The 19,832-nt window shown below is 39.9% G+C and overlaps 2 protein-coding genes across 3 annotated transcripts; both read left to right on the forward strand.

Moving 5' to 3' along the window:
• The first annotated feature begins 164 nt into the window (after positions 1–164).
• Positions 165–16,707, forward strand: actn2b (actinin, alpha 2b). Of its 2 annotated transcripts, none has more exons than XM_085369112.1 (21): positions 165–462; positions 4,232–4,346; positions 4,459–4,578; positions 4,703–4,789; positions 5,265–5,352; positions 5,645–5,723; positions 8,174–8,255; positions 8,544–8,629; positions 8,798–8,890; positions 9,177–9,407; positions 9,501–9,648; positions 9,878–10,028; positions 12,164–12,272; positions 13,005–13,145; positions 13,427–13,609; positions 13,844–13,978; positions 14,345–14,524; positions 14,647–14,793; positions 16,018–16,098; positions 16,209–16,367; positions 16,549–16,707. In XM_085369112.1, the coding sequence occupies exons 1-21, from the start codon at positions 337–339 to the stop codon at positions 16,705–16,707; spliced, it is 2,700 nt and encodes an 899-aa protein (XP_085225238.1). In that variant the 5' UTR covers positions 165–336. The 2 variants fall into 2 exon arrangements, with proteins under 2 accessions (XP_085225238.1, XP_085225237.1); XM_085369111.1 differs by having other exon boundaries at positions 16,018–16,083.
• A 2,033-nt stretch (positions 16,708–18,740) lies between these two features.
• Positions 18,741–19,599, forward strand: LOC146619804 (uncharacterized). Its single transcript, XM_085369838.1, has 3 exons — positions 18,741–18,763; positions 18,845–18,900; positions 19,013–19,599. The coding sequence occupies exons 1-3, from the start codon at positions 18,741–18,743 to the stop codon at positions 19,597–19,599; spliced, it is 666 nt and encodes a 221-aa protein (XP_085225964.1).
• Positions 19,600–19,832: the final 233 nt, after the last annotated feature.

Consider the following 19,832-nt stretch of genomic DNA (forward strand, 5'->3'; position numbering starts at 1 on the left):
TCTTTTCTACAATAAACTACGTTACAATAAATAAGATGATCAACTGTCCTTCTGCAGTGTGTGATGGGATTTTTTTTTTTTTTTTGGGGGGGGGGTGAAGGCATCACGTGACCGATCTAATGATACCGTCTGTTGTTCATCTGTGGCAACCAGGGCCAGACGTCTGTCAGGTCGGGAGGACAAGGGCAAGCGTGAGAGAGTGAGACAAACGAAGGAGCAGCTCTGTGAAAAGAGGAACTTTTTTTTTTCTGTGCTCGGCAGTTAGACCTAAATCTACAGTCTGAAGGAAAACATTTGAGTTTCGACGTAAAGAAAAAGAAAGAAAATATCGGCAAAATGATGACCCAGGTGGAGACCACGGTGCACTATGATAACGGCTACGAGGATGAGTATATGATCCAGGAGGAAGAGTGGGACAGGGACATGTTACTAGACCCTGCCTGGGAACAACAACAGAGGAAAGTACGTAAAAAATCGTCTGTTTCTGAAAAAAGTCTAAAACTATCGAGCGTTAGCTAATATTATTTTAGAGAGAAATTAAACAGCTTGGTCTTTTCTTACTCAGAATTGTGTAACTTTAGATGTTATGGTAATTTTTTAATATTTCTATGTAAAAATATATATTTTACATATGTACACAGTAGTACAGTTCATAACTTTGGGCTAACAGTAAAAAAAAAAAAAGTCTTGAGAGACGTTAAGCACGCCGAGTCGGGGAGATAAACTTCCGGTTAACCTTGTCAAAATAAAATCAGTTCAGCGGGTTCATCGCGACAAGTCACGCTGCTGAAGTATTTTGATCTCTTTACTGGACATTTTGTTCTTGGATGTTGGGATAGGGTAGCTGTTATTCGTATCACTGATAGACATTACCCAAAATATAGTTCAGTGAGGTCGGGAGCAAGTTATAGAGGTACACAAGTTATACAACCACAACTACACAGCTTGAATTTTGCCTTAAGAAGTCAGTGGCCGTTGGGGTTACTTCACCCACCTCTGGTAAACGTAACGTTTAGTTTTATTTTTAAAGGTGGCATTGGTTAACCTCCGGTGTGGTCCTCGCTAAGTGCCGCAGACCTGACGCAGATAGGGTCCAGTGCGTGAGGCGTGAGGGACGGATGCGGTGGTGGGTACCAGCTAACAATAGCTGTACCTTCCAGCGGCTCTCCAGACTGCTGCCTCTCCACTGATACGCGAGGAATGCGAGCTGTCAACAGATGCTTCTAACACTTGATGACGCTCTTGGGATTAGAATGGACGCTCCATCTAATTTTAACCTCGGGACCAAAAGGCATTAGTAGGGTTAATCCAGTGTCCTTGGTGCGGAATTCTTTTGTTTATAGAAACCACGTAGAAAAATTGTACCAGCACCAACTCGACTCGATATAGCCTCGGCCCCCAACACCGTCAGTTGGTTTTAGGGCTTTAAAAATTGGCTGGGACCTTATACTGCAGCTCTTTGCACAACTGGAGTCCATCAGCTCCTCCATGCCCTTCGTAACCTCCTGTGGCCTGCGCAGGGATGATAAAACTGTATTTTTGGCAACACCAGGCAGCAACACCACAGTCCATATACACAGCTATTTTTTCCACTCTTTATCTAATTTTGAGTTGATAAGTGGTCATTGGAGGGTGGTTTGAGTTTTTTCTGTTCCTTTGTGCCCCAGTTTGACGCTCAATATTAGCACCCACACTGTGCTGCAGCTTCTATTTGTTGAAAATGGAACAAAATTGCTCTATTACTGATATCTATTGTCATTTTTTCCAAAATATTATCTCCTATACCATGGTGCAATTAGCTTATTTTAATTCTAGTTGTGGTTGCTATATATTATTGCTTATATGGAGCCCTTTTTAAATCTATTGCCTAATTCATATGAGTTCATCAAGGAGATTGATGACAGAGCAGAGTAGGCACAGCCAGGGTGCTCGGTTTCATTGAGCGAAAGTGATGAAATGTGACTGATACATAGTGAATATCCTTCATCTAAGTTAAACCAAGTGAAAATAGTCATCCATGATCCGCTGATGTGGCTAGGTCTTTCCAAAATGTTAAGCATCCAGTTCGCTTTTATTTTCCATCCTCCAGGTCTCAGCCTGCCAGCCTCTGACCTAGTGAGCCCCCAAAGGCATCCGTCACTTCAGTGACAGGGTCGGTCCTCACTGGATGTGATTCATAAATATTTTTAGCTTTAATCGTCACCGGGCAGTAGAGGGCGGGGATGCTTAGAAAGTAGGGTTCTGCGACTAGTGGCAGAGCCAGATTTGGAGGACCAGCAGACAAAGTTTTTTTTTACAAGGAAGGCAGCGGCTCATTGTCACACACACACACCCGAGGGACTCACTCAGTGTGGAATGGGGATGGCCTTTACTCTAATGCCTGTAATATTCTGATTTTGCTCCGGCACCTGCGGGGCGAGAAGCTGAGTGGCTGGCTGGGCATGCATATGCAGTCCTCCTGGGTACAAGGTTGTCCGTGGATCAGTGCTGGAAAATCCTAAAATATTTTCCCCATGTCACTCTAGAGTATTTATTTATTCACATATAAATCTAGAAAGTATGCAAGTAAAGTCACAAAAATGTAAAATTAGCTCATTTAAAATGTTCTTCTGTGCTTCTTTTTAGATAGACATCAGCTGTGATCTTTTCCTCTCATGGGCTAAAATCACAATTTTTCTTAAAAGGAAATGAAACTCAAAGGAAAAAGTGCAAAAGTCAACCCAGTTTATCTTTTCACTGAAAACTATTTATTTTTAATAAAATCAGTAAATGCTTTCATTCTCTACTCCTGTTAATGGAGATGAAAGGTAAAATTGAAACATGTTATCAGGAAGTGTAGCATACGCAAATATCACACTACAGCTCGTTGTTTATGTACAATTTTTATCATGTAGTTGATTAGTTCAATGATTCATACATCTAAACATAGAAACTAGGGATGGGCAAAAGTGTAAATATTTAGTACAATTTTGTCTACCAATAATTATTGGGGAAGAAAAAACAAGATGAAACTGTTATTGTGGCGCATCATTTTGCAATACTGCTCCCACATTGCCTTTCAAAACATGCTTGTCCTTCATTTCTGCCCCTCCATAAAAGCCTGAACTCATTCTCTGCCAGACTGTGGCAGATATATTTCAATTTGCATTTATTTCTTTATTTAGAGTGCTGAATTGTAATTAAAGTTCAAGGAAATTCAGTCACTTAAAAGACAATTGTCTTCACTTTTTTAAAGTTTAATTTTCCAAGGTCTACGAATAACCGAGTTTAAATGATCATGATATCAGTACTGACCAACATAAATAATGATTTTTTTTCTTTTGCCATAGTTGGGCAGCCCAAATTGAAACTTGATTTCTATCTAATGATAGTGAGCTGTTGAAATGTTTATATTTTCTGTGTGGCAGAGGGTAATATTTACAACATCCAGATCCATTAGCATATCTTTCAAATTATTCTAAATGAGAATTTTTAATGTGCCCATCATTCATTCACTCCTGGCTTGTCTCCACACTTCATCGGCAATGCCTGTGCTCTGGAAGAACGGCACACGTGTACTGTGATAGAGCTATCTCCATGCAGCTGTAACATATCAACGTGTCATATTCGAAGTGGCAAAATAGTGACAGAAAGTGACGTGAGGGGAAAACTTGTCCCTCGTCCACGTGACATTTTCACTCATGTTGACGTTCTTCTTCCCCGTCTTTTATCATGAGGCACGGCAGAGCAGTCTAAATTTATCACCTTATATCAGCTGGAATGTGCTCTGTGGTCGGCTCCCAGCTTTCATCCTTACAGTGCTCAGCGTCCATGAACTCTGCTGCTAGCTATTGATAGAGGCTTTATAAAAATAGGCGAAAGACAATGAGCCTGTCTTAACTTGATTTACAGTATTTGAGTACCAAACATGGAGTACATTTGTTCTGATAGGTGTTAGCTATGGAACCATTGTAGGAAATGTTGAAACTTAACACTAATGTTTAACTAATGGACAATCGACTTGGTTATAGTCCTAAGTGAAGATCCCAGTTTGTTTAGGTTTACTGTAAAGAGGAATAGCTTGTAGTTTAATCCACTAAAAAAGTGATATAAATTTTTAGAAGTGAGTATAACTGCCAGTTAAACAAAAATGCCCCCAAAAGTGAAGAAAACTTAACTGACTGCTGTAAATTTCTTTTCGTTTTTGAGTCAAATCCAATTTTTATTGAGCTGGGAATCCTTTTTCTGTTAGACCTTCACAGCTTGGTGTAACTCCCACCTGAGGAAAGCTGGTGTTCAAATTGAAAACATTGAGGAGGACTTCAGGAATGGACTCAAACTCATGCTGCTGCTGGAAGTTATCTCAGGTTGGAGCACTAAAGAGAGTTTTCATTTTCTTGCCTTTTTTTAGTGTTTCAGTCAGCTTTCTTTCTGTGTCTTATTAGCTGAGGTTATATGCACACCATATTGTGTTTGCAGGAGAGAGGCTACCCAAGCCAGATAGAGGGAAGATGCGGTTTCATAAGATCGCAAATGTTAACAAAGCTTTGGACTTCATCACAAGTAAAGGAGTCAAACTGGTTTCAATAGGAGCCGAAGGTACCTGTGCACGTCCTGTGTATGAATATAATGTAACCATTTAGGGATGCAAGAGTTGGAACCAGGAATTTTTACCTTGTGAAATAATCTGCTGGAGACTAAATATAACACTTTTTTGTTTCAGAGATTGTGGATGGGAATGTAAAGATGACTCTTGGAATGATTTGGACTATAATCCTCCGCTTTGCCATTCAGGACATATCTGTGGAAGGTGAGGTTAGCACACACAGTCCAGGAACATATAGGTGCTTCAAGCTACGTGACAACATACCAAGACCTTTCCTGTAAAATGGGCATTTTCGCATCTGACTGTGCAAATAAGCACAATTAATCCACACATATAGATAGACACAACAGACTGGATTACTTTATTAAATAAAAACCAGCATCCTTCCTGCTTGTTTTTGGCCAGTTTATAAATAAAAGTGCATTTTATGTTCGAGTAAATTAAACATCACTTAAAAAATGCTAAAAATTCCATCATAATTCTGTTGACTTTACTTTGGTGGGTAATAATATATATATTTGCACAAAAAACCCTGCAAACGAAATGAAAACATTGTTATGGAGTTCACTTGTCACAAAAACAAGTTGTATGATATATCAGTGCACAGAATGCTTGTGTAGTATGTGCCAAATGAGAAAGCTGACCACACGTTTAAATGGCAAATACATGTTCTCCTCAGAAACATCTGCCAAGGAAGGGCTTCTACTGTGGTGTCAAAGAAAGACTGCCCCCTACAGGAATGTTAATGTCCAAAACTTCCATGTCAGGTGAGTATGACACACTGTATTGTGACCACTGAATTTAGATCTTGTAAACCAGGTGTCTATAATCTATTATAACATAATGTAGTGGTTGTTAGGTCAATAGGTTCATCTAATAGCATGATATCAATACTAAGTTCTTCTGTAGATGACTTTAGTAATACAAAATATAAAAAGGAGGATAGAGGGTAGCATCAGGGAAATGTTACCACCGCTTTAATGGTGAATATCGGAGCTGGACTCGAGAAATTTCATCTTTATGACCTGACATGTTTATTCTCTGTATTGACTGGTGAAGCTGGAAGGATGGCCTGGCCTTCTGCGCCCTGATTCACAGACACAGACCCGACCTCCTCGACTACTCTAAGCTCAACAAGGTGTTGTGTGGTTTCGCTTGCTGTGTTTCAAGCTTGCACAATAACACTTTGATTTCCACAAACATAAGAAGCACAGTTTTGTCCGCTTTGTGGAAAAGAAGTCTTTATCTACTACTAGAAGATTACACAATTGATCTCTTTACTCTGCTAATAACTCGCTTGCAGTGGTCATCTGTTTGACAAACTAATTTGTGTTTTAACGATCCTGGGGTGTTGTGTTGTGTCTCTTTTGGATATTCTTAGAAATATGTGGCATTTCAAAGGACAAGATCTACATGTTAGTGATTTAATGTGATGTAAGGTGTTTGTAGGAAGTCCGCTGTGTTGTGTTATTAATGTGTTATTTGGCTAATGGTTATAATCCGGCTTTAATTTATGAATGTGTTTCTCTCTATTGTGAGTGCACTCATTTAGTATCGCCTCATGCTTCATTATGCTTAAGCAAATCAGTTTACCTAGCACACAATTTCATCATAATTAGCATGAAAACTGCAACTTTTATTTCAATTTTATTGCTGTGTTTTTGTGCAACCCGCTGCGCCCATTACCAGATTAGATTTAAAAGGCTCCCTTGTTAACAAGGGGTTACCACATGGTGGAAATATATGGCCTCTACACTCTGAAGAGTCTTGACTTTTCTCTGCATTTGAAACCTACTTAATGACTAGAGTATCAGTGTGAAGCATTTTAGGTCAAAAATGTATGTCTCAGTTAAATGTTCTGGTTTAGCAGATGTCCAGGATTCAGGTGAGGGCCTCGGTGAGCTGCTTATTTGCTGCGTGTTTGCAGAGGGCTAGAGAGCACAGCTCACAGCCCTCCCTTGTTCGCCAAGTAGCGATAATACACAAGTAAACTTTTCTCTCCTGGAAGAAGGTGCTGTGTTAGCCAGATGGAAAGGGCAAGGCTGCTATAGGACTATTTGAGGTGTCATGCTTTAACTGCCAGGTGTGAGTTCATAAAAAGATGTTTTTCTTCCCTTTTTAAGCCTTAAAAAAATCACAGCCAGCATAGCTGACCTCACATCAGAACATTTAGTTTGCTCGGGCCATATGTTCCCTGTTACTGTAAATATATAGCAGGGGAACCACCTTGGAAGGATATGAAGAGTGACTTTTCATTCATTTTGTGATCAGAGGCACTCACTTTTCTACACACAGCTGACTGGCCTGACTTGGAGTCAACCCTGAATAGTCACAGAAACATGAGCTTAGTCCCTGCAGAGCGCAGGCTTAGCTTTACCTCTGCCATTGTCCATGCTGTCACGTCGTATTCCCCATTTAGAGGCCACCGGTGCACATAAAAGTCAGGAAGACATCTATACGCATTACACTCATAACATCACAGTGATACTTATTAATCGCCGCAAGGACGGTGATACTTTTATTAGAAAATAATGAAAGTATATACAATGATTCAAATGGACAATGTAAACAAACCATGCTGGCTAGTAATATACTTCAGTACACTATTTCTTGCTACAGCCTTTTATTCACACTTTTTGTGTCTTTGAGATCCATGTTCACACACTCAGTCACACCTGAACTTCAGTTCTGCTCATGCTGCTTGGAGACAGTTGCATTGTGCATCAGGCAACCTTTGAATCTGGCTCCAGGTGAGCGAGTTTGTTAAGCCTGTTGAGACAGCTCTTGTCAGGGACACATACACAGACACACACACAGAAGGCTCGAGGTATTCTTATTTCCATTCCTCTATGCCATCAGTTTACCACCCAATCCATCTATCTATCTTTCTTGTACCGGATATGTGAGCAGCTGCCCCTGTCATGTTGTGCACCACCCCTACCCTCTACCTTTGAGGAACAGCGGTACAGTGATAGGGACAGCAGCATGATAGTATGATTCCTTTACCCCTTTGCACTCTTAGTGACAGCCCCATCAGCAGCAGAGGGGTTCACTGTCAGCTTTTGGCTCAAGGCACAACTCCTGTCCTGTCAAACACTTGTATTTTCCTGTCACAGTAACTAGTATGAAAAAGGAGGAATGCATTTCTTTAAAACAATTCCATTAAAAAATAAGAAGAGGTATAGAGAGTAATAAACATCTGCTGGTTATAGATTATTAAATGCTTCCCCTTTCATCATCTCTTATGCAACAGACTAAAACAGCAATTCCTTAATCAAACAAAGAAAAAAAATCAATCATATTCATAATAAAGGGCAGATGGAGATAAATAAATGGTATTTATTTGAGACATAACTGACCTTTCCTGTGAATGTGATCTAATCAACAAATAAAGAATTAAACTGGTATTAAAGTTCTTTGGAAACTAAGAGATGTAATTTCTAAGGTTTTGCAAGGATCTAGTTGAGGGCTAGTAAATGTGCATGTAGATTATATGACCATCACATGTTTTGTGCCTTGATTGCATGGATTTCAGTGGTGTTGTAAGTGTGGCACTGGTGTACAGTGATGTTCTGTGTTCTTATTTAGGATGATCCTCTGGGGAACTTGAACCTGGCTTTTGACATAGCAGAAAAACACCTGGACATTCCAAAAATGCTGGATGCAGAGGGTAATATTTTATGTAGTGGAAAAATATGAGTTTTTTGTGTCCTGTTTATGGTAATGGGTGCTAACAATGTATATCTATTGTTTTGGATGAATCTCCTTCACAGGGGTCCAAATATCAACCACATAGATTTCTGTCACATATAATTATCTTCATATCTAACTGCATTTTTGTTATGTCTGAACGGAAGTGAAAACCATAAAAAATATCTCCTTCTATTATCCAATGTAGCTGTAGTTTCCTTTAAATTCTTTCTGCCACCTTGACTTTTCATCCCTCTTCATGCCACAGATATCATCAACACCCCCAAGCCCGATGAGAGAGCCATCATGACCTATGTGTCCTGCTTTTACCATGCTTTTGCTGGAGCTGAGCAGGTAGTTTTGTCTGTCTTTTTTTCAATAGCACCATGTTATTCTGAGAATATCAAAAAAATAAAAAATATATATATACTCAGTTTGATTTAGACACAGCACACTGATTAAAAATCCTTGCCATCTTAGTTCTCTGATCTAATTACATTATTATTGTCCCCGTGCTCTCAGGCGGAGACTGCTGCCAACAGGATCTGTAAGGTGCTTGGAGTAAACCAAGAGAATGAGAAACTGATGGAAGAATATGAGAGACTGGCCAGTGAGGTAAAGTTTAAATATAATGATGGCACTTTGTGTCATGAAAGATTTTTCAAAGTGATGTGCTTTTTGGATAACAGTGATTAAGGTACAGTATTAGTACATTTTTGTTTGTCCTCTGTTTATTATGGGCTGTTCAAATTAAAAGTTCAAAAACAAAATTTTCTCTCTCTACTCAAATATCTCACTGATGTTACAAACTGAGATCCATCTGCTGGAAAAATCAATTATTTATCACCACTCTCTTGAGGGCTCACTCCACTTATTCCCATGTTGTCCTTGTGTTTTCCAGCTGCTGGAGTGGATCCGCCGCACCACTCCCTGGCTGGAGAATCGGACCCCAGAGAAGACCATGGCAGAGATGCAACGGAAGCTGGAGGACTTCAGGGACTACAGACGCCAGCACAAGCCCCCGAAAGTGCAGGAGAAGTGCCAGCTGGAAATTAACTTCAACACCCTTCAGACCAAGTTGCGCATCAGCAACCGGCCTGCCTTTATGCCCTCTGAGGGGAAGATGGTATCTGTAAGTCACAACTTCATATTCATTCATTCATGATTGAGTCTTGCGATCAGTTCTGTTGTGGTTCAGACACTAAAGATTGCATTGTGTTGACAGGATATAGCCAGTGCATGGCAGGGTCTGGAGCAGGCAGAGAAAGGGTACGAGGAATGGCTTCTTACAGAGATCCGTAGGCTTGAGAGGGTGGACCACCTTGCAGAAAAGTTTCGCCAAAAAGCAACTAATCATGAGAACTGGGCCAGCGGTCAGTTGTAGTTTGTGTATTTACCTTTTTGATTGCTGTTGATGTGTCTATAGGTCCACGTGTTTATCTTGGCCAAGCACTTTATATAGAGTGCATTTTACTGTTTAGATTTCCTCATAATGAAATGTTATTGAAGGTTAATTTCTGCATCTGTAATGACCAGATAAGGACTGTTTTTAGTAGAACCTTATTATTATCTCAATATTCCTTTTTCATATGTGACATTCAGGTAAAGAGCTGTTCCTTTCCCAGAAGGACTACGAAACAGCCACACTGACAGAAATCAGAGCACTGCTTCGAAAACACGAGGCCTTTGAGAGTGACTTGGCAGCCCACCAGGACAGAGTGGAGCAGATTGCTGCCATTGCACAGGAACTAAAGTATGCACTCCCAACAGCAGATGTATGCAGTCACGTATCACCGAAATCCAGGACAGGAGAAATAATAGTAAAGTCAATGAAATTAATCTTGTTTTTTCTTTCATGCACACTTCATGCACAAATGCACATGCATTGTTTTTTGGCTTTAGACCCAGTACAACCCACCGGTGATTACTGGGTTAAATTATGGGTGACAAGCAATAGAGGTCACTGCTGTCCTCTCACACAGAAAATAAGCTATGGTTCATGCATCTCAAATGCATGTGAATTAACTGTTAACCACTTAAGAACCACTAGATGCCAAGGCAGAGGTTAGGTAGCTATTAGAGGTATTCTTAGTTAAGATTTTAAGTACTCAGAAATGAGAAAGGTGTGGCTCATGGGACTTCTGAGATTTTTTTCAATCAGTGCACAATGATAGATGTGAATACAGAGCGTTTGTTGTTTTATATTTGAAAACACTGAGGAAAAAAGAGAAGGAATCAGTTATTGAGGGATAGCTCAGTAGGTAGAGTGTTTGCACCATGATCCCCCCCAATCAGGGATTCAAATCCACCGAACGGCTACACTGAGATACCCTTTGGTAGGTGCCCGGTGCTTCACTGAGTGAATGGGTTAAATGCAGAGGACTAAGCAATTTCCTATGGGATTAATAAAGTATACATTATTATTATTGACCAAAATGCTGGTTTTCTGTTAAAAGTAAGACTAAAACTTCACTGAGATCATAATGCGCTGGGATGCAGTCATATTTTCAAAGTTATTATGTGAACACATACCTTAAATATTATTTCCTCCTAGGCTGGAAAGAGACTGATCCTGTTAAGGATGTGGTCTCTAACACAGAGGTGCATGCTGTCCTTCTCTTTGGCTCACTCTCTCCTCCACCTACTGACACAAATGATACGGCTGTCTCATTTTTGCATAATCCAGCGAGTTCAGAAGTAAATTCTATACCTGAAGCTAATTCTGTGTAATGATTTACTGGAACCTACTCAGTCTCTGGAGCAACTCAACCTAGCCCAGTTATATGCTTTCCTTCACCTCTATTTCATGCAGGTGATGAAGGAAATTTTGAACACAGTAAGGGTGGGAAACCTGTGAGCTTGATTTTGCACTACATCTCTCTTTTGAACCTTTTACCAACCTGGTGAGTTGAGTTGCTATGCAGCTATCTATGACCATCTAGGTGAAGACAGAGAAACAAAGACCAAGGCTTTCTGCCAGTGCCTCCATATGTATATCCACATGCCAACCATTATGCCTCAGCTGGGGAAGCTTCACAATACCATGAGACACCATTTGGCGCAAAGCCGCACTACCTCTTTGTGATTCGTCAGCTTCTTCATTACACAGTGCCACATTTACATGCTGAACACGAGGCTAGCAGAGTTCATCAGAATAATGTCTGCCGTGAGAGATACCATCTCCCAGCCATCTTCAGCCACCCCCACTGGGACACAGGTTACCAGTGGACCTCCACTGCACACAAGACTCTACCAAAGACAAAAAGCATTTTTAATTTTAGTTTTTTTCAAATAGCTTGAAGCAGTCTGGGGTTAAGGCAACTCTTATTCCTGTAGTTTACCGTATGGTGTATTTTGACCTTTTCCATTGAATGACATCTCAATAAAATGCTACATGAACCCTGTTCACTGTTTTCCTTTGAGGTCACTTATACTTTCACCTAAAAGTGCAGCTTCAGATGCTCATCCAGGGAAAGCAGTGACAGAGTCTCAACACTGTGATGATTTTGGTGGTGCATTTTCTGTAAATGAGTGCCTAAACCTGAATACTAATTCAAGCAGTTTTAAACGCTCTGAAGTTCAAAGCCAAGAGCCCTTTTTTCTTCCAAGACTGAGCTGAATATGTTCTGTTTTTTCATGTGTTAAACTTTAATTTAAAGTCATCTTGCAGTCCTCATTATTATTTATTATAGCTATTTGCTCTCAAATTTTCTTTTCTTTGTTGTTTTACCTCAACTTAATACAGTTTTCTCATGCAGTAGGATTTACATATCTCTATATCATACTATATATTCTGTATACCACAACTCTAACCAGTGCTGGTGGGTGGATGGGGCTCTGTTTTCCAGAAGTAAAAATGGCACAACAGGTTTATTTTTCTTTTCCTAGTGAGTTGGACTACCATGATGTTGCTGCTGTTAACCAGCGCTGCCAAAGCATCTGTGACTTATGGGACAAGCTGGGAACGCTGACTCAGAAGAGGAGAGAGGCACTGGAGGTAAGAACAAAATTTCACTTCTGAGTGTATGACTGAAGGGGATTTATGGCAAAGGCTTTAGGTATTAATCCATTATAGCTGTAGAGATCTTAAAAGTTCTCAAGTTCTTTGTATATATTAAGTCCCCACAAGAGTGTGCTAATGTTCTACGCATTGAACTACCATCAAACGCCAGCTCAATTAAAATTTTAGTCAAAGCATTTTAGATGTCTGTCACTGATGTGAGTGTTGAAGAGACAAGTGATTGAAGGGGACAGATAACTGGATCCCCTCTAAAATCCCTGCCCTGCATAGAAAGGTAAAATAGAAGGGTAGAGGGGATAAAAGAGATATGGATGTAGATGTCATATCCAGAAAGCAACTGGCTAAAAGCCCACTAGCCACTTCCTCTGAGCCATACTGGCCATTCCAGACCCACAAATGTGTGAGGGCCTGGGAAAAGGGCCAAGGATTAAGTCTGAATGACAGGAACAGGGGGCTGTTTATCTCCATCTTCTACTTCCAACTATCTCCCATTGAGGGGAGGGACTCTGTCAGGAACAACCAAGCCAGACTTGGGAGCTGGGGTTAACAAGTCAAAGAAAGTTATGCACACTGCCATCATTCTCAAAACAGGTGAGAGGGTGTTTAAGTCATGCTAAAGCGTAACGCTGAGCTGTGATTAGATATTGTGACAATTTTAGGATTTCAACATTTATAAAACATGTCTGTTATGTTTTGTAATCCTCTCAGCGCACAGAGAAACTGCTGGAAACCATTGATCAGTTGTTCCTAGAATTTGCTAAGAGGTCTGCTCCTTTCAACAATTGGATGGAAGGAGCGATGGAGGATCTGCAGGACATGTTTATAGTGCATACTATTGAAGAGGTTCAGGTAAGTTTACTATATTCTGAGGAGAGCAGCCTTTGGCATTAAGTGCTTATAATGTGATCACAGTGTAATTTTACAGTTTTTCATATAAGCCCATTTAATGGATTCCTCGTGATTGGGTTTCATAATATATAATGTTGTGTTGAAAAAACAAAAATGCTATATAGTGCGCAATGTTTCTATTTGTCACACCCTAAAAAAAACAGCACATAATGTTATCTCTTGGGACAAAATTGACATTTCCATAAAATTTCAACACTTTCCTCTCCTGCTTCCCCTTCCAGAGTCTAATCGCAGCTCATGAGCAGTTCAAAGCTACTCTTCCCGAGGCAGATTCAGAGAGACAGGCCATCTTGGGAATCCACAATGAGGTGCAGAAAATTTCACAGAGCTATGGGATCAAGGCCAGCTTTATCAACTCTTACAGTACTATCACAACTGAAGAGCTTCTCAACAAGTGGGAAAAGGTAGCTACAGTTTTCAAACTGATTTATAGACTCAGAGAGTATATTAAAGGGTAGTCATAGAGATAGTGGACATAAGAGAACACTATCATTGTTTACTAATACTGATATTTTATGACAGAGGAGTCAGCAATCGCTTAGTAAGTTTGCAATCCAAATCACTATCTCTTAATAAAAATGTAATTTATACAACCAGCAATAATGTATCTGTTCTGTGTATCTGTGCATGTTTTCTAGGTGAAAAAGCTGGTTCCTCAGAGAGATAGTGCCCTCCAGGAGGAGATGGCACGCCAGCATGCCAACGAAAGGCTGAGACGGCAGTTTGCTGCCCAGGCTAATTTGATTGGGCCCTGGATACAGACCAGGATGGAGGTTCAGTATACAGGCTTAATAAGCAAATTCTACATTAATCAAATAAAGTCTGAAATGGAAGAGGATTATTTTCTAATTCATTGTACTTAGACAAGTAGAATAGCAGTTTCATTCCTGATGATGATGATATCTGAATAATACAAAGTAAATTTACTCAGGATATATTTATACACACATGTATATACTCACCTCATAGTTCTTATACAGAGTAAAATTACTGTCAGTCACATGTAATTGGCTCTTTGCAGATTCAGTAAGCAAACCCTCTTCATGACCAGTTTTGATCATAAGATGGGGCTCTTAGAGCCCCATCTTATGATCAAACGAGCTTACGAGCTAACCTCGTGGCATGTACCGTCCTAACAGGAAATAGGGCGCTGCTCCCTGGAGATAGGAGGCACCTTGGAGGACCAGATGACCCAGCTGAAGCAAATCGAGCATGTCATAGTTGCTTATAAACCCAATATTGACAAGTTAGAGGGAGACCACCAGCTAATCCAGGAGTCACTTGTGTTTGATAACAAACACACCAACTACACCATGGAGGTACTGGAAATTGAGTTTTATAGCTACATATACATAGAAAAATACATTGATTCTTAAAGTAGGTTTGTCAACATAAACTTGGATTTCCAGAGTCTTTTAACATTTCTGGTCTGTCAACACAGCACATCCGTGTTGGGTGGGAGCTGCTCCTCACAACCATCGCCCGAACTATCAATGAGATTGAGACCCAGATCCTGACCCGGGATGCTAAGGGCATCAGTCAGCAGCAGATGAATGAGTTCAGATCGTCTTTCAACCACTTTGACAGGGTACAGCGTTTTGCCATTTCACTTCACTAGAGCCATTTTCTGCCTATTCCAGTGGCCGATGTAAAGCAATCTCAGTAGCTCAGAAGAAGAGCAGGGGGTAGCCCAGTTTTGAGAGATGTGTCTTGAGCTTATGAGCATCAAAACCCAGGTGTTAACTCTTATGTGGTATTTGTGACATCCATAAACTGTATAAAACACGGATGTAGCGACAGCAGCTTTACATGTTGGTCAGTGCAGTCTCTCTGTAAAGCTGGGTGTTTTTGGCACTGCCGTCTCAGTATTTTGTAACGTTATGTGGTGAGCGAGGATTGGATCTCTCTATGAAGCTGAGCAACACTGCATGCTCATTAGCTAATGACTTGTGATTGATGAACCAATGAGCATACCGTTTTATCTTCCTTCCTCACTCTAATGGGGACCATAATTTACAAATTATGTTTTAGTTATTTACTTGAAGCTAGCAGTTGTGCCCATAAAGTCTGGCTGTAAACCTGCATGAAAAAGAAAGCAGGTTTAAACTTCATTGGCTTTACTTTTCAGATCTAGAAGCTACATCCATGTTTTAAATACTGTCTCTGATACTCAAAGTGCAATCTTCTGCACTCACCCCTATATTTAATATGAAGGTTGGTCAGGACTAAAGGTGAAGATTAAACATTTTTACTGGTATCTTGCTGTGAAAGTATTAAAATATCTAAGTATTTCTCTCTCTATATATATATTTGGTTAAGATTATTTTTATATAGTAAAACTTCAATGATAGATGACTTACTCAAGCATGTCTCAAACGTATTCAAGTCACATCTGTACAGCCACATACTGGTTCCCCTCACCATGATGGAGTAACAGCTTGGATAATACACCCAACAAATTCCAATCTCATTACAAAACTGACAATGCTGCAGCTTTTTGTGATTGATAAGAATGCTTTGGATCTGTGTTTCCAACTTCCATGCGCCCAGTTTCAGTGTGAATGCACGTGCATGTGCCATATTAGCCTTTAAGCTTTTTTATCATGAAATCTTCAACTTTTATCAAAAAAAGCCAAAAGATGAGGAAACTGAAATATACAGCTGTTTTCCTCTTTGTAACTTATTTTATAGCAGAGCAGCCTGTCTCATAAAATTCATGTTGAGGGTATATTGAATGCTTATGACATTTGGTATTCAGTCTTTTCTGTATTTCTCTGACAACACTTTCTGAAATTTGGTGTCTGGTTTGTAGAAGAAGAATGGAGCAATGGAAACAGATGACTTCAGAGCCTGCCTCATCTCCATGGGATATGACTTGGTAAGGCGCTTCACTGTTATTTGGATGCAGCTGTGTTATTAGTAAATTCTGCAATTGTTTGATTTTCACACATACAGTCACACATACATGCAGTCATTATGGGTCTTCATTCACGCCTATTTCAGGGAGAGGTGGAGTTTGCTCGCATAATGATGCTGGTAGACTCCAATGCTACGGGAATCGTTTCCTTCCAGTCTTTCATCGACTTTATGACCAGAGAGACTGCTGATACAGACACTGCCGAGCAGGTTGTGGCATCCTTCCGGATCCTCGCTGCTGATAAGGTGTGTATGGGGCTTACTGGCATATGGGCAGATATTTTTAGCATAAGCTATTCCTGTCATTATTTCCAGGGATTTGCCACGTCATACTGATTTACGATGTACTTTTTTGTAGATGAGAAACAAATTAAAACAGAAAATGGGAGTAAGAATCTGAAATGCAATTACCTTTCCACGTCCACAGCCTTATATACTTGTAGAGGAGCTCAGGAGAGAACTTCCCCCTGAACAAGCAGAGTATTGCATCATGAGGATGCCACCCTACGCTGGTCATGGAGCACCACCCGGGGCACTGGACTACACTGCCTTCTCCACTGCCCTCTATGGAGAGAGCGATCTTTAACCTGACCAGAAAACCTTTCATCCACCATCCATTAACCTCTCCTCTGCTTTCCCACCCTCCCTCCCTCCCCTCCATCTCATGGTGAAGTTAAGGAATCTATAATGCAAGTTGGATCAAATATACCAAATGGAATGAAAGTCTTTATTGATTAGTTTTCTGACACATTACTCATGCTGAGCATTGTTCTGTTTCTTTAGTACTCATCTTGTGCTGTCTGGCAGAAGATGCTTCCCAAAACATAGAAATAATGATGAAAAAATTGAAATTAGAAGCAATTCAATTTGATTTTTTTTTTTGCTTGTGTGGTATGATGATTTGGTTCAGGATCGTGGAATTTAGGTAAAACTGGAAGATACAGGAAATAAAGGAGATTAGTTAGTCATACACCAAAAGGATCGTGGTGTTTCAGTAATTTTTCTGTAAAGAAAATAGTCATTTTTGGCAAGCAATGTTGTGTATTGTTTTATTTTTCCCCACAGTACACTTGTTTTGGGAATAAAATCTTCTGATAAGGCATTTTGACATGCTTCAAGTGAATTACAGTTTGCAAAAGCAGTTTCAGACCTACTGCCATCCATCAATAAACAGTGTGTTCCCCAAAAGGCCAAAAATATGCAGTACCAACAGAAGACAAATCGAAAACCACACGAAGGCAAAAGTAAATGTTTGCTCAGTGCTTTGAAAGCTGAAAACACTGTAGACTAAATGTGCAGTATTCACTAATGGTAAGATCAAACATTTGTTGGGTAGTGACAAACTCTAATGCTTACATGTGTCTGGAAAAATGGACAGTAAATTTCAAGAACTGCACATATAATAAATATCAACTATAATACAACAGGTGGTGCCATCATGGAAAAAATGGCCTAACAATACTAGACTTTGTGGCTGTGGTGTTTATCGAAATCCTTTATTTGTCCAGAAGCTTCCCATTAATTTCAATTAGTAGTAGTTTTCCATGGTAAGCTGAAAAAACCCCAAAGGATCTCAATGTCATATTTATCTTTAAATTGCATTTGAGGAAATTACTGTAAAATGTGGGACAAGAATATTATACTCATGTTCCATACTGTTTGAACATGAAATTTTAAAATTGAGTGGTATTTAAAAATATGGTGATGACAGTGATTTGAGACTAATATAATAAAAAAAATAGGCTGGTAAAGTTGTCTTTATTTGATGCTCTAAATAATTAAAAAAGCATCATCATTGAATACTCTACACAGACTGAGCTAAAACATGCCAGAACATACATCCAGTCCAGTCAATATGATTTCAGGTGCAAGCTTTTCCTTTCAAAAGAGAAATATTTCTGGTGTAACTTGTGAGCTCTGACTCTGACACCTCTGATCTCTATAGGTGATGTTCTTATTTTTGGCAGAGACATGGATTTGTTGTATTGATCTAAAACTTCAGGTAGTAAAAACACCTTAAAGAGAAAACAGCTGGCTCCAGTATGACTCTGTTCAGTAAGTTACACTTTGTGCTCCAAGATAATGGATTCATTAAATAAACTTTATAATGCAGCCATTTATTTCAAATGGTGAATGTGTTTCTTTTTATGTTTGTCACCAGATGGGGGGAAAGACCATAATCCACATGTAAACAAGTCCCTGCACAAGAATCTCAAACTGTAAATTTTAGTGGATGCGGATTAATTAGATATAGATATTCCTAAATTTGTATGGGTTGTGCTGCAAGCGAAGAAGTAGTACGTCAATTTGAAGTCAATATGAAGTCAATATGCAAATACATCCAATGGAGGGACTTGGTCTTTCATGACATTTACTCTTCCTCCTCAATTCCATTTTTCTTCTGCTACATGGTTAGCAGTTCATCCTTACCACTCGAGTATATATGCCATCTGAAAGGTTAATGGTATGGTTAATTGGCCTGCTATGATTTTCAGTCAGCAGTCAATGATGGGCAGCTGTGTGTTGTTACCTCCTCATTCTGGAATTGGCCAAGGAGGGTTTGCCATTTCATATTTAACCAGCACTCAGATGAGGCTATTTATGCAGCTGACAAGCAAAATGGGTTCTTGGGTTCTTGTAAGGTAGCGTGTGGGTAAATAATTATATGCACTTATTCACAAATGTTCATGTTTTAGTGCTTATGACCCTTTTCCCCCCTACAGTCAGTTACCATTCATTGCACTCTTGAGCTGGAACGTGCATGGCTTTCCTGCTAAAGGTAGGAATACACCTTAATGAGATTATAAATCTTATAGATGCTTATTTTAAAAAATATATATATATATCACATGGTTCCTTGGTTTAAACTTACTGTAGATATTTTTCTCTAGATTGGGGCCTGCCTAATCCCAATGATGGTGGGTTCTATAACATAGAGGCACAGCCTCTCCTCCATTATGATTCCCTCCCAGGTGCCCCACCTGTTCCTGCTGATCCAAATGACCCTGCTGTGTCATTCATGCATGACCCAGTAAGGTTGGGAACCTCTAGAGTTCAAACCTTGCCACCCAACTTCAGGGCAACTCCAGGTGGGCTTGGTGAACCTTCTGGTTTTGGTCCTGTGGAAGACTCTACACCTACCTTGTTGTCTGGAACATCTCACCTGAGGCCTGATTTTGGCTTTTCTCCAGCTCAGCTTGAAACGGGTCAACTTGGTCATGATGAAGGGAATCTTGATTATAGTAACTCAGAAAGGGGAACCCATGGGCTGGGCTCTACAACTTCCTTCCAGTCTGGTGCGTTGAGTAAGTATGTAGCCACCTATGAGCATGGAAATTCAGAGAGGGAAACGGAAGATTATTTTCCACCAGTGTTACATGCCTATCCTTTTGCTTTACCTGGAACAGTTTCGCAATACTACCTCAGACCTGCACTACCTGTTGACTGGTTAGCACCTTTATGGTACGGTGTCCACTAAGATACATCTGCATTGCTCAAACCCAGGTTCCCAGTGGTCACAAGACTGTAAAAGTACTTTTGGTTCTTCAAATAATTGAAGCGTTCTAGGATCTCTGTAATTCAATTCCCAGTTTCTGTAAATTTTGGCATAGTCATGTTTGCCTGGCATGAAACAGAAGAAATAAAATACTGCATGAACACTTGACTGTGACGGTTTGAGATCAAAACACTGTATAGATATACTATTTATGC

Source organism: Diplotaxodon limnothrissa, linkage group LG13 (assembly GCF_057381915.1).
Source record: "Diplotaxodon limnothrissa isolate DT_005_m linkage group LG13, D_limnothrissa_male_GT1.1, whole genome shotgun sequence".
NCBI lineage: Eukaryota > Metazoa > Chordata > Actinopteri > Cichliformes > Cichlidae > Diplotaxodon > Diplotaxodon limnothrissa.

Bases quoted from the DNA above. Each gene is read 5' to 3' on its own strand.
- actn2b (XM_085369112.1), top strand. From the start codon at position 337: ATGATGACCCAGGTGGAGACCACGGTGCACTATGATAACGGCTACGAG. The intron at 463-4,231 runs GTACGTAAAAAA...TTTTTCTGTTAG, and splicing joins GGGAACAACAACAGAGGAAA to ACCTTCACAGCTTGGTGTAA. The intron at 13,146-13,426 runs GTAAGTTTACTA...TTCCCCTTCCAG, and splicing joins ATACTATTGAAGAGGTTCAG to AGTCTAATCGCAGCTCATGA.
- LOC146619804 (XM_085369838.1), top strand. From the start codon at position 18,741: ATGGGTTCTTGGGTTCTTGTAAG. The intron at 18,764-18,844 runs GTAGCGTGTGGG...TCCCCCCTACAG, and splicing joins GGTTCTTGGGTTCTTGTAAG to TCAGTTACCATTCATTGCAC. The intron at 18,901-19,012 runs GTAGGAATACAC...ATTTTTCTCTAG, and splicing joins GCATGGCTTTCCTGCTAAAG to ATTGGGGCCTGCCTAATCCC.